Source organism: Anastrepha ludens, chromosome X (genome assembly GCF_028408465.1).
Source record: "Anastrepha ludens isolate Willacy chromosome X, idAnaLude1.1, whole genome shotgun sequence".
Taxonomy (NCBI): Eukaryota; Metazoa; Arthropoda; class Insecta; order Diptera; family Tephritidae; genus Anastrepha; species Anastrepha ludens.
Genome location: NC_071503.1, coordinates 55,263,785 through 55,278,481, shown reverse-complemented (window position 1 = coordinate 55,278,481; position 14,697 = coordinate 55,263,785). Strand labels below are relative to the sequence as shown.

Below are 14,697 nucleotides of genomic sequence, written 5' to 3'. Positions count from 1 at the left end.
CTTTTCAACCTTGTATCTGCCATTCTGTTTAACTTCTACAATTTTATACGGACCTATAAATTTGCTGCTCAACTTCTTGCCCGCCACAAATTGTGTCTGTCTAATCGCTACCAAATCAAACTTTTGGTACCCAGTAGGAGGTTTGCGTCTTTTGTCAAAGTTCTTCTTATATACTGATTGTGCCTTCTGAATAGCTTCTTTCGCTTCCATCCCAACCTTCTGCCGCTCATCTGCAAATACAGTTAAAATTTCTTCTTCAATCGCTCTTACCACGTCCGGCCGTGTCTCGCTTCGAATTTTTACTCCAAAGAGTACTTCGAACGGTGTGTACTTAGTTGCCGAATGAACGTGTGAGTTAATTGCTCTCTGCACCTGTCCTATGTACTTGTACCATTTGCTTGGTTCCGTTGCTGACAGCTTTGATAAAACTGAGAGGATAACTCGATTTACTCTTTCGATTTGTCCTTTGCCTCTTGGAACGCCAGTGGTTGTCTCAACATGCTCAACATTACGTGCAGCGCAAAATTCTTTAAATAATTTTGAAGTGAATGCTGGGCCCTTATCGCTTATAATCCTTTGTTGGCTGCCAAAAATATCCACCCACGTGGTCAAATGTTTCACTGCGTCTTCGGCGTCTGTCGACTTTGTTGCAAATAACCAAGTGAACTTGGTAAAACCATCAATCAAGGCAAAAATATATTTGTAACATTTCGCTGTTGTATCTAATGGGCCTAGATGATCGATATGAATTGTACACAATGGTGCATCGCCTTTATTCATGATATGCAAAAAATCATCTTGCTTCCCCATTTTACGATTATGTAATATACACTCGATACAATTAGCAATATGTTGTCTGACCTTATGTTCTAAATGTGGGATAAAGTAGTCTTGTTCAATTGCGTGCATAGTTTTCTGCACACCCATGTGCCCGACACCATGCGCTTTATCAATAATTTCTTTCTCCATTCTCTTTGGCACCGCTAAAACGTCACGCCCACTTAATTGTTTGTAGATCAATTCATCTTTAATAACAAAATTTCTATACGCTTTCTCTTTTAGAATTTCTGCTACAGCTTTCAAATGTTCATCGCTTTGTTGGGCTTTTACTATTCGTGCTCGAATTTCATATGTAACAACAAAAACTGGATAGCGACTTAGCGAGTCCACGTGTTTCATCCTGTTCCCAGTTCGGTGTTCGGTTTTAAAATTGAAATCTTGCAAATACATTAACCATTGAGCAACTTCGCGTGGAACGTCTTTTTTCGTTGTCGTCTGCTTGAACGCTGAGCAATCCGTGACTAAAACGAACTCAATACCTAGTAAGTAATGTCGCAGTCTTTTTGTTGCCAAATAAGCAGCTTTTACTTCTAAAACATAGCTATGCAACTTTTCTTCGTGTGGCGTAGTCTTCCAATAATACACTGGATGCCACTTACCGTCCTGTAGCTGTAAGAGTACACCGCCAAAACCATATTTAGAAGCATCAACGTGAAGCTGAGTCTTTGCCGTTTGCTTAAAAATCTTTAGGACCGGCTCTTCCACCAATATTGCTTTCAACATAGCTACTGCTGCCAGTTCTTCGTGTGCAATCTTGAATTCTGTATCTTTTTTAAGAAGCTGAGTCAACGGCTTCGCTATCAACGCATAATCTTGGACGAACTTCCTAAAATAACCTGTCAAACCAAGAAAAGCTTGTACACTTCTTAAGTTGTTTGGTGTAGGAAAATTCTTTACTGCCTTCAATTTTTCATGGCCAGGCCAGACTTTGCCATCCTGTATGGTATGACCAAGAAAATTTATGCGATTTTGTAAAAATTGGCACTTCGACCACTTGATTTCTAAACCGTACAATTGTGCACGCTGCAAAACCCTTTGCATATTTGCTAGACACGCTTCTGCTGTTTGCCCAAACACAACTATATCGTCTACATACAACTCCATTATACCCTCGTTGCGCAGGCCCTGAAAGATTATGTTCAGAAAGCGCACAAAAACAGCTGGCGAATTGCAAAATCCAAAAGGTGCTTTATTAAACTCAAATACGCCCTGCTTTGTTATGAACGCTGTGTATTTTTTGCTATTTTCTTCTACCGGCACGTGAAAAAAGCCATTCTTGAGGTCCATAACCGTGAAGAATTTGGCACTTTGCATTTTTTCTAAAACATCTTCTACAATTGGTACTGGAAAGCGATCTTTTAAAACGAGACAATTCAATTTTCGATAATCAGTGCACATTCTGAACGTGCCATCTTTTTTTTCGCCAATACTACTTTGCTTACTATTGTACATCGGAAACAGACTCCCGAATAACACCCTCTTGTAACCAATCTTCAATTTGCTGCTTTACCACCGCGTTTTCCATTGCCGACAATCGACTGGGGTTTTCTTTAAAACATATTTTGTCATTACTGGGAATAATTTTCAAATGTACAGGGCATTTTTCAGTTGCATTGTTTGGCGAATAGTTCATTACCATTTGATTTACTATATTCTTGTATTTATGCGGCACATCAATTTCGTCCACGCCTTGAACATTAAAAACTGATGCTATACTGGTGTCTACGCCTTTCTCTGTAAATGTATACCCGGTCGCATTCACCGTCAACGTAAATTTTTCTATTAGGTCGAATCCAATTAGTGCATCGAACATTATATTATTGTCGTCTACCACTAGGATTGTATGCCCGGTTTTCAAGCCATCTACTTCAATAGTACTAGAAAACATGCCTCGAACGTCGGTATTTTTGTTACCTAAACCATATAACTTTATGCTGTTTGCTTTTAGAGGGTATTGCTGAAATAATCTTTTGTAAGTGCTATACCGCATGAGCGTGACATCTACACCAGTATCCACAAGACAATTCACACTGTTCCCACCTATTCTCATTTGCTTCAACCTCTTTGAAACTAAGTTGACGTTTTGTTTTGCGCAGTTTTTCGCAATGTGACCATTTCCATTGCATTTGAAACATTTCGTTTCCTCTCTACACTCTGATCTCACATGTCTAGTCGATCCACAGTTATAGCAGTGCTGCTTACGTTCATTCATTCTATTTGTTTCCCATGCTTGCGTGTTGTGCCTACGCGCAGTTGCTGCCGCTGCGCCGCTACCAAACTTCCTGTCGCTGCTTACGGTGCGTTCTTTACTGCTGTTCATCGTTTCGATAATTTCATATTGTTCCAGTAACTCTTTGTACGTTTTTGAATTTAACAGAAGAATTTTCAACTCGTTCCGCATTTTTAACCCTTCGATGATATACCGGATAACTGACGCTTCTTCTACGCTTCCCATTGCTGCTACTTTTCGCATGTTTAGAATATACTCATGAATGTTCTCCGAATCTTTTATTCTTCTATCCCTAAGTTGTTGGTGGACTTCAGCACTACTAAGCTGTTTGTCAAATTCAGATATAAGCGCTTCGCGTAAATCATTATAATTTGATACTGTAACCGTCTCCAGGAATAGTTTTGCTGTACCTTTCATTTTGTTTCTTGCGTTTACATATTTCTGTTTTTCGTTTAGCTCGTATGCTGCTGCATTGTCCTCGAAATTCTTTAACCACAACTTTACAGGTATACTTACTCCATCGTAATCGGGGACAATTTTTGCGAAGCTCTCAATTGAAACTGAACTTCTTGAATCGCTGCAAAGCTTTTCTGTCAACATACGTAAAAGTTCAACATTTAAGCCTTTTCCTTCTATACCGCCTGAGTTTTGGTTATTTAATGACATTTCGATATTAATGTGTTCACTCTTAGCTTGAGTTATTTCTTCGTTTTCAATTCCCGTTGATTTTTCTCGTTCAATTTCTACTGCATTTACTTCTTTTCCAGATCTTAGAAACATAGTTCACTATAACACATTATAGCATCTTTTTTAGAGTGTTCAAAGGTTGAGCCCCCATGTAACAATGTTTATTGAAGGTATTTAACAATGTTTATTGAATTATAATGTTTATTGAAGGTATTTAACAATGTTTATTGAAGGTATTTAACAATGTTTATCGAATTATAATGTAGACCACGCCACTTCACGACCTTTCTATACTTCTGCGACTTAACGACTTTTCTCTACTTCGGCGACTTAACGACTGCTGATGCCAACGATGTAACAATGTTTATTGAAGGTATTTAACAATGTTAATTGAAGGTATTTAACAATGTTTATTGAATTATAATGTTTATTGAAGGTATTTAACAATGTTTATTGAATTATGATGTTTATTGAAGGTATTTAACAATGTTTATCGAATTATAATGTAGACCACGCCACTTCACGACCTTTCTCTACTTCTGCGACTTAACGACTTTTCTCTACTTCGGCGACTTAACGACTGCTGATGCCAACGACGAACAATGATGCCACCTTCTTACATACATATGTACATACATACATACATACAACCCGAGCTAATAAAAGTGTGTTAAAAAGAGAAATATATGGATAAATTAAACAGAGACAGATCTGACGTAGAAATAGAAGAAGGAACTAATTTTATTAAAGAAATTAGAGGAGGTAAAAACCATAGAAAATATAGGAAAAAAGATACTACAATAGAAAAATCGACGAAGACCACCTAGAGAATACACAAACTGGGCACAAATATTATAAGGTTCATATAAGACAGAATAAAAAATACCAATATAAAGATAGCCCCAAAGTAAAAATTAAGTAACATAACCCTTTCAGATGACTTCCTGGGTACTGATAATTGTATTCCTAACGACCACCTATGCACAAACCATTGATATATTAGACCTTAAGAACAACACCGGATACTTAACAATTAAGAGAGACGAAGTGAAAGTAATATAGCATTACAACAAAATAATACACATCATTAACGTTACAGCATACACCGATACTTTATCACTAATACATGAAAACATACTTTCGCTAAGCTCTACCACGACAGAAAACAAAGCATTACTGGATACAGTAAATACAAATTTTATTTTAGCCGAAGAAAAGATTGCAAACTTAAATCCACACTTTAGGCAAAAACGAGGATTGATTAACATTTTAGGAAAAGAACTCAAATTAGTAGCTGGGTCGGTGGACAGCGACGATGAATTAGAAATTAAAGATTCATTGAACACTTAATACAAGACGAAATAACATTTTTAGAAAATATCTATCAAATAAATAACGATATATCCCTTTAACGTGACCACATTGACAACATTGGACAAATACTATTCTCCTGTAAACTAGGAATAATTTCTTCCGACATAATTACTAAAACAGAATTAGATTTAATATACGACTTCGACAGTTACACTAACATTAAAGTAGCCGTCGCATTACAAGCCAAGGACATTATTTTAATTCTCCAAATACCTCAATATTCAGAAAGACTCCTATCAACAATCGTTTTTGAACCAATACCTAATATCAATAATAAATCTATTAAATTAAGCTTACATGAAATACCTGTAAATTATAATAATAACATTTTTAACACTTATGTTAAGGGAAACCTGGAAAGAAACTTCGTAAAATTAACGGATATATGTTTATTAAATATTATCAATTTTGAAGAAGCATACGATATGCAAGACTGCAAAGAAACTGAAGTAAAAGAAATCATCGCCGGAATACTTACATTTAAGAATTTTGAATCAAAGATAACACATAATTGTATTGTAATAAAATGTAAATAAAACAGAAAGGAAACTTTATGATTAAATTTGAAAATTGTGAAATACAAACAGTCAATATAACATTTAATACAAAAATTTAGATTTTTGACAAATTCATTTTACCAAATTCCCTAACAAAAATAAAAGAAAAAGGAAATGAAACAATAAACGACTTAAAATTAGAACAAGTAAAACATGCAAACTCAATTCAATAAGTATCAAACAAAATGTATATTCAAGTTTAATTAATATCAGCATTAGCGCAACAATCATAGTCATAATTATTTTGTTAACAATATTTATTGTCTATATTGCATATTTCGTCGGAGCCTCTAACTAACGGTGGGGGTGTTATAGTTAAACCCCCAAATTAGTAGTCCGTAAAAAACGAGGTGAAGTGTTTCATTTTAAGAATCAATGTTTATTTTGTGGCGAAGTTGCTGATGGGGCTGCAGAGAAGAAGAAAAGAGAAAAATACAGGCGGGAGATAAAAAATGTGAGTACTCTTGAGTTCAAAGATACTGTTATCAAAAAAGCAGAAAAACGTGGGGATGATTTCGGAAAATTGGGGAAAAGTCGTATAATTTTAGAGTATGATTTGATCGCTGATGAACCGAAGTACCATGCTGCTTGCTTTACAAACTTTTCAAATAAATCATCATCATCATCGCCTCTTGCGAAACCTCGTCAATATAATCAAGTTACAGAAGCTATGTTAGAGATTTTCAATTACATCGAAAATAATAATAATTCTCAATTCACACTAAAAGAGCTTAAAGAAGTCGTGACAGGGTATCTACCAGATGATAAAACTACCATTACAAGGCTGCAACAGAAATACTTAACCGGTATCGTAATAACGAAGAAAGTTGGAGTTTTCACAATAATTTCTTTCCGTGATGCAGAAGCTAATATTCTATCAAACGCTTGGTACGAAGAAGATATGGATCTAAAAGACCATTGATTTACTTTTCATTTTAATTGGGCTTACACTGTCTTAAACAACACTTCTACAACAAACAACTCCTTGAATGGAATCTAACCAATGACTGGTATAAAAACGTTAACTACACAAAGACCAATATAACAGATTTTCTACAAAAAACTAATAAAAAACCTTCACGACTAGACATTATAAAATTCGAACGCCTTAGGTTAGGACACACGAAAATAACACATGGCCATCTTATGAATAACACAAACCCATTATATTGTACTTGCAACACAGATATCTTAGTCACAGTAACTCATCTTCTACTGAGTTGCCCCCTGTATGCTACCTGTAGAGAACAAATATTCACTAACACAAACCCAATTTCACACCTCTCAGTCCCTTCTCTTGAGTCAATATCCCTAATAACAAAATTCCTCAAAAGAACCAATCTTTACCATAAGATTTAAAATAAAATTGTATCTACTAAGTTTAAGAATGGAAGTATGCATATGTATATAAAATTATCGAGCTTAAGGCCTCGCTGCTATAGCCCCTAACTTAAAATAGCTTATAAGATTTATGTTGTAAGCTAATTTTATATAAATAAAAATAAAAATTTTCTGCAACTGCAAGAGTGGTTGTGGTTCACGATGCGGATGCAGGAAAGCGGGCTTGCGATGCTCTTTAGCTTGTGGCCAATGTAATGGGCAAGCTTGTCTCAATGCTCCACCATATCAGAGCGACAATAACGAAGATGGAACCTTTGACCCCGAAATCATGGAGGAAGTTGAGACAAATGTCGTTGAAGACGATAATGAAGATCAGTTGGAAATTTACCAGCAGCCGGAAGACGACGATGAAGAGGAAGAAGATGATTAAAATTATAAATTTTAGTTTTTGCACCCTTTATTCCATTTTTTTACTTTTAATAAAAATAAATGTATTGAATAATATTTTTTAATAAAAATATAAATTCATTTTTTCATTTTCATTTTTTTCATCATGTAAGAAGTTATTAATATTAATTAGGTTAAAATTTAAATATAATTCGAGTATTTTCATTAACCATTCTCCAATTACATGGGCAGGTAAGTGTTGTTAAGTAAATTAATACTGAATAAAACGTGGATAGGTTAGGAAAAATTATAAAATATAATATAATAGTTAATAAAAATTGACAAATATTTATAATCATTGATTTATCGATAGCTCATCAACTAAAGGGTGATTTTTTAAGAGCTCTAGCAAAGTTTTTCAAAAAAACACACGTAAAATTCAGAAAAATGCAGGAAATTTGTATTTAAATCGATAGTACAGTCCATATAATTTAATGTTTGAAGATTATTTGATCCATCCGCTTAGTTCAATTTTAGCATAATCTTTCCAATGTTTCGGCCGGTATCTCACATATAAATGCTTTAATGTTGCCTTCCAATGGGTTAATTGAAGCAGGCTTATCTGACATAGCCCCACAAAAAATAATCTAAAGGCGTTATATCGCACGATCTGCGTGGCCAATTGACAGGTCCCGAACGTGAAATAAAATGTTCACCGAACTCGCCATTCAGCAAGTCCATTGTTACGCGTGCTGTGTGGCATGTGGTACCGTCTTGCTGAAACCACATGTCATACAAGTCAAGCTCTTGCATTTTGGGCAAAACAAAGTTGGATATCATTTCACGGTAGCGCTAACCATTCACAGTTACGTTACGATTTGCAGCATCTTTGAAGAATGATACCAATGATACCTCCAACTCATAAACCGCACCAAACTGTGACCTGCTCTGGATACATTGGTAGCTCTTGCAATTCTTCTGGCTGATCTTCACTCCAAAATCGACAATTCTGCTTATTTACGTACTCATTAATCCAAAAATGAGCTTCATCGCTGAACACAATTTTTCGATAAAAAAGTGGATCGTCGGCCAACTTTCCAAGAGCCCATTCACCAAAAATTCTGCGTTGTGGTAGATCGTTCGGCCTCAATTCTTGCACCAGCTGTATTTTGAAAAGCTTCACAACTTGTTGATTAACAGAGGCCCAATTGCTGCGAACGGTGGCGAATCGATAATTGATGGTCATCATTAACACTGGCCGATACAGTTGCGATATTTTCTTAAATTCGCACTCTACGTAAGCGTGTTGGTGGTTTGATATCCAATAATGTGAATTTGGTTCTAAATTTAGTCACAATAGCTCGAATAGCCGCTTCAGTGGGTCGATTAAACTGACCATAAAATGCAAGAAGCGCACGATAAACTTTCTTAACAGAACACGCATTTTTATAACAAAAATTCAATGGTCTGCAAGCGTTGTTCGTTTGTAAGACGATTCATGGTTAAATCATAGAGCAAACTGAAGATGTTTGACAGTGAAACAAAACACAAAACGTGCGTCAGCTGTTTAAACCAACTGTTTAAAAAGATAATAGCTAAAAACTCACCCGTTATATATGGCGCGTTTTCGACCGGAGGCACCGGTTGACCTGAAGGGATGCGGTGACCGCGCGCTCTCCGCCCGCTGTCTCGGAAACGGTTCACCGTATAAAAAGTTTTTCTCAACAAAATTTGTGGAGAATTTTGTATTTTACAATATTGATAATAAATACAAATAGCAAAAAACCACGGGAAATGAGATATTTACAAAATAAGCACCAAAAACTGATTTTTGTGACTTTTGACCTTGAAATTTAATAGTTGCTTACCCCTACCATATGTATGTTTTGAGACATTTTTTAGGGTGTAAATATATAAGTATTTACAGACTTACAGCTGGGTATCTCGAATTCCGAGGTGAACTTACTATAATGACTGGACTATTAGCACATGTCTATACGCCTAGGTGCATGCGCATCATGATTCAATTATTAAAGGTTTGGTCACTTGACATTAGAATTTTGACACTCCCTTTTTTTTTTTTTTGTTTTGTTGGGACAACTGGAAAGTGCAGCACTCAGCCATTAATTAAGTCCACTGTACTATACTTAGATTCCCTTTTAATTTTCTTTAAATCTACCCGATCTCCGAAGAAATCAGAGTAGATCTTGTGGTGCCAAAGAGCCAAGATGGTCGCTTCTTAACACATCAGTAACAAAGACCTCAAACTTGATTCGAACGAAGGCGAGGCAGACGCACAGCTCTTCACAAGCAGGTCAGAGTACATTGTCTGAGACGCTCAACCTTTCCATGAGCTTCGCCCACAGAAAGTGGCCCGTCATCAGTCCGACCAGCCGTCTGCACACCAGACAGAAGGGTTTGCGACAGTCGATCAGACTTGACAGGTAACATCAGTTTAGTCCATCTGCAGCCTCTCTCAACCTTCCAAGCTCGCTTGTGGGTGGTAGTTACCCATTTGCTAACCGTGGCTGTGATGGCCGCAGAAGGGAGTGGCAAAACGAGAGATCTGACTCCTTAGCTAAGATGGGCTCTGGGCCAAAGAAGTTGGCCTCTTAGCTAAGGAGTCAGATCTCTCGCTACCCGCGATACGCGCGTGTCCCCGGACCCATGTTAGCATCAGGCTATTATGTCTACCGGCATAGTTCAGCCTGGATTTACAGGACTTCACTACCCCTGATGCGGTTGGAGGGCTGTCTAAGGCCATAAGCGCAGCTTGGCTGTCGCTGCAGACACATATAGATCTGCATCTCCATCGCTTTTCCACAACAAAGTTCATCGCTTCTTGAACTGCATACACATCCGCTTGAAACACAGATGCATGCATTCCAAGAGCAAAGTGCAGTTTTGTCCCGCTGGATTCCACGTAGACACCAGAGCCGGAGCCATACTCGGTCCTGGAGCCATCCGTAAAAATGCGAAAACAGTGTTTGCCGGGCTCATTTTCTGAGTCTTCCCACAACTGAGCCCCTGGTAGCACTACACTCTATCTCTTTTCAAGTACGACTCTTGATGGCAGGTCAAGGGGCATGAAGGGAATCGTTGGATCGAAGTATATGCCTTCTCTGTGTTCCAATGCCGGACAGGGGCCGTACCAGTTCCCATTGTGTTTCAGCCTGCAGATGGCCTTCAAGGCCTCTCCTTGGATGAAAGCATCAAGTAGTGGTAAACCAATCAGAGCATCTAATGCCGGGCCTGAAGTAGTCGGAAAATCTCCGGGCAACAGATGGCCACAGAGCGTTGTAGTCTCGATAAGGTCCTCCTGACTCCCACTAGAGAGAGCCTATTCATCCAGGCCACTGATGCATAGGTGATAGTAGGTCCTATCATAGCCATTTAGATCCATGGGACCTTGCTAGGAGAGTGACCCCACATTTTCCCAAACACACCTTTGCACTGCCAGAAAGCTGTCAGTGCTTTGGATGTTTGTGTTTCAACGTGTGATTTCCATAGGAGCTTACTATCGAGGATTACTCTAAGATATTTAATTTCCTTGGATAGCTGGATTGTGAGTCCTTTTAGCTTAGGCAGAACGAGTCCATCAAGCTTCCTCCTTCTGGTGAAGAGGACAATACCTCTCTTGGCGGGAATTGCCGATAGCCCATTCGCACAGCACCAAGTGTCAATCTGGTCCAGAGTTTTCTGCACTTTCCTGCAGATGTTCATAAGCAAAGGGCCTGTTACCAAACAAGCAGCATCGTCCGCACATGCTTGGGCGTAGACTCCCGAATCGTTTAAGGTGGTGAGCAGAAGATCGATAACCATGCACCAGAACAATGAAGACAGCACACCGCCTTGGGGGCAGCCTCTATTCACCCCGGATGACACCAGCAGATCTTCCTCTTCTCGCACCGAAACGATTATTTAGGCCAGCGTCGAACGAATCAAATTTACTAGCACCCGGTCTACGCCGTACCTACTAGCAGAGCTACAAATACTGTCAAAAGTGGCATTATCAAACGCCCCCTCTATGTCTAAAAAGATGCCCATAGCGTAGTCACTCCTATCCGCCAGCTCTACCCTAGCAACAAGGTTTTGCAGTGCCGACTCGCAGGATTTTCCACTTTGATAGGCATGCTGAAATGGAGACAGAGGGTGAGCCTTCAGCGACTTCTGACGCATGCGCAATTCCACCAGTCGTTCGAGCATGGCAGCATATATGCCATCTGGTCCGGGCGACTTGCAGCCACCAAAAGATTTGATGGCAAATCGAGTGGCGGTCTCATTCACCACAGATTGGGCAACGAACCAGTCATGCCGAGAAGGTGTAACAGCTCTGACAACTGTCTCTATCAATAAGGGCTGTTGCCGGCTGACGCTTATCTGATTACCAGGAAAGTTAGATTCCTTCAGAAAGCTGAGTGTGCCTCACTTTGCCACTCCGTGAAGGAGCCATCAGATTTCCTAAGTGACCCCAGCTTTGCAGTTGATTCCCTTTTCAGGATCCTAACCAATTTCGCCGTGTCAGTCCGAGATTCAATACCGCTGCGGAATTCCCTATATCAGGCTCTTTTCGATTCCCGAATAAGCCTTTTTGTAGTTGTTCTGAACATCACGGTATCGCTCCCAGTCATCAGCAAGATTAGTCTCGCGGGCCCGGTTTAGAAGTTTTCTCGACTCACGCCTCAACATCTGGAGCTCTCGATGCCACCAAGGAACGCAACGCCTCCCTAAACCTCTGCAAGTCTTTTTTCTGGGGTTTCTGGGTGCAATGGCATTTGTGCCTCCTCGCCACACTGAAACTCAATGTACCTGTGGTCCGAGCACGAATCTTCGGCAAGGACTGTCCAGTTCTTGATTGTCCACCCAAGTTTTGTGTTTGATAGGGTGAGATCAATCACTTCCTGCCTTCTAGCTGTTACAAACGTTGGCTGTGAGCCCTTGTTATGTATGTCTAGGCAAGAGGACGTGATAAATTTTAATAGTCGCGAGCCCCGTCCATTGCACTTGCTGCTGCCCCAGATTTTATGCTGGGCATTAGCATCGCAACATAGGATGAGGCACAGATTCCGCCGCTCTCAGAACCTCACGAGACTAGTGGCCTTTCCAGGTGGTGACCCTTCCAGAGCATCGTTAGGAAAATAAGCAGATGCATTCACAAAATTCGACCATCCGCGTCTACCGTCTACCCTTTCAACGCACTTAAGCCACAGAGGCGGCCTCTAAAGACCCAGGGCTCTTGCACTGTCGTTATGAGGGGTAATGTGTGCAACTGGGTAAGCCTTCTACTTAGCAGCGCAGTAGCGGCTTTGGAATGCTGCAAGTTAATCTGCGTCACCGTCAAGGGACGGTAGCTACAGGAACCGGCTGAGTCTATCATCCGGGAAAGACATGAAAGCTGACCGTCCCAAAGAAGAGACTGAGACGGTTCCCGTACCGTGAGCCCATGACATCAACACTGGCCTCATACACTCGCACCACAAGAGCACCACCTTTCCTTCCCGGTTTTTGCTCTTGGTGTACGAGAGGACTCGCCAAAGCCTCGTGTTGATGCCCCTATTCTGGGCACGTAGACAGGATAGGACATCCGCCGTAGGCAGGTCTGGATCCGGAATCCAGCAGATGCGCTTCCTGAGGGTACCGCTGTAGACTGCAAAGCGAGTGGTCCCCATGGGGGCAGTGTATTGACCACCGTCCTGATCCACTCGAAGTTGGCCAGAGACGCGCATGTCACCTTTATGGGGCCGCCCTTTGTCTCATAGCCCTTCGCGTTGGCTTCAGGACCGGAGGCAGTGACCTGACGCATCATTTGACCTGATGGTCAGGCCCCAGTTTACTAATCACAGCCACAGGTCGTGAGCCAACAGCCTTCTCGCTATGGGATGGCTTAGCCGCACCTTTGGATGTGCTTGGGCGAAGGTCCAGCTCCCCATCCTCCACTGACGAAGATTTCGCTGGGCAGACAGCTGTGCTGGACATTTTGTCGAGGCTCCGATAGGGACGTGGCTCAGCAGAACATTTTCCCGCCACATTGACTGGCGCCAAGACCACGCTCGTACCTTGGGGGGGTCGTGGTTCGGCCATTGGCGCATCCGCAGGGCAGGGAGGTGTACTGCTTTCAGCCACCATCGTTCTCCGCTTGCCTCGAGAGCGAGACAGAATGGGAGCGCCCGTGCCCACCGATGATTCGGTAGCTTCCGTGGATGTCACTTCCGCTGATCGAGGTCTTTTGGAAGACACAGACGCAGAAGGGCCGGCAGAGCCACATGAGGATTTCTCCCGCATGAGCCTTGCCCGCCGCTTTCTTCTCTCCCTCCTTGCCACGCTCTTCGATTCCTCAGCTTCTTTGGGAGGTCGTGCAGCCACCGAAGAGATCTCACAACTCAGGCCCTCTGAAACAGGAAAACGTTTTTCAGACTCTGGCGGAGAGGATAATGCGATAGCAACCTCCGTCTCCTCCAGGATGCGCTGTGGCTCGTAGAGCTGAGAGACTTGGGTAATGGTTGGAGCCTCCAGAATCTATGCCCCTACCGCCGAAGCGGGTGGATTGCCACCTGTGTGGATTCCACCTGGAGTAATATCCACTGTATTGTCCATTACCAAGGATGGTTTTTATTCGGGACTTTGGGTCATCACACGAGTGTTGTACCCACCCCATCCAGGAAGGCCACTCATCCACCAACTGGGTCGCGCCCGATGGGAGATCAGGCAACACCTCACTCCCTTACAAAAGGTTGCATTTAAGAAGGGTGAGAAAGGGGAAAAATTAAATCCCTCTTGATATTTGTTGTTGTGATTGTGAGAGCATTAACATTACCCATACATGTTGGGACATAACGCTATACTAGACTACGTTTTGCCTACGTAAGTTTAGAGTTTGAAAAATCAACTGTACTTTTTTAAGTTAATTATTATTGTATCATTAAGGGGATATTTAAAAAATGCCTTTTATTTCGCAATGATTTCTTTAAATGTTTAATTAATTGATACATTCTAGTCAAAAAAAAGAAGTTATTGGCGCCGACGCAGACATTTACGTGCTCCAAACACGCGATGAATTTTTCCAAATAGCTGTCGCAGTGCCGAACAGTTTTACCGTTAAAATTTTGGAATACAAACTCCAATTGCTTTGTAGTATTTAGAAAAGTGGTGCTAGGCTTGGTTAAGCCTCCTCTGGACACTTCATCAACCCAAGTGAGTGTAGGCTCATTAGAAATGTGTTCTGTCAATCCCAGCTTCCTTACGATGAAACCTGTAACGTATTCAATTGCGTCCTCGTGGAGG

General features: G+C 40.7%; 1 protein-coding gene across 1 annotated transcript; it reads right to left on the bottom strand.

Moving 5' to 3' along the window:
• Positions 1 to 2,281: 2,281 nt before the first annotated feature.
• Positions 2,282 to 3,850, bottom strand: LOC128870091 (uncharacterized). Its single transcript, XM_054112688.1, has one exon. It carries the CDS (start codon positions 3,848 to 3,850, stop codon positions 2,282 to 2,284), a length of 1,569 nt encoding a protein of 522 aa, XP_053968663.1.
• Positions 3,851 to 14,697: the final 10,847 nt, after the last annotated feature.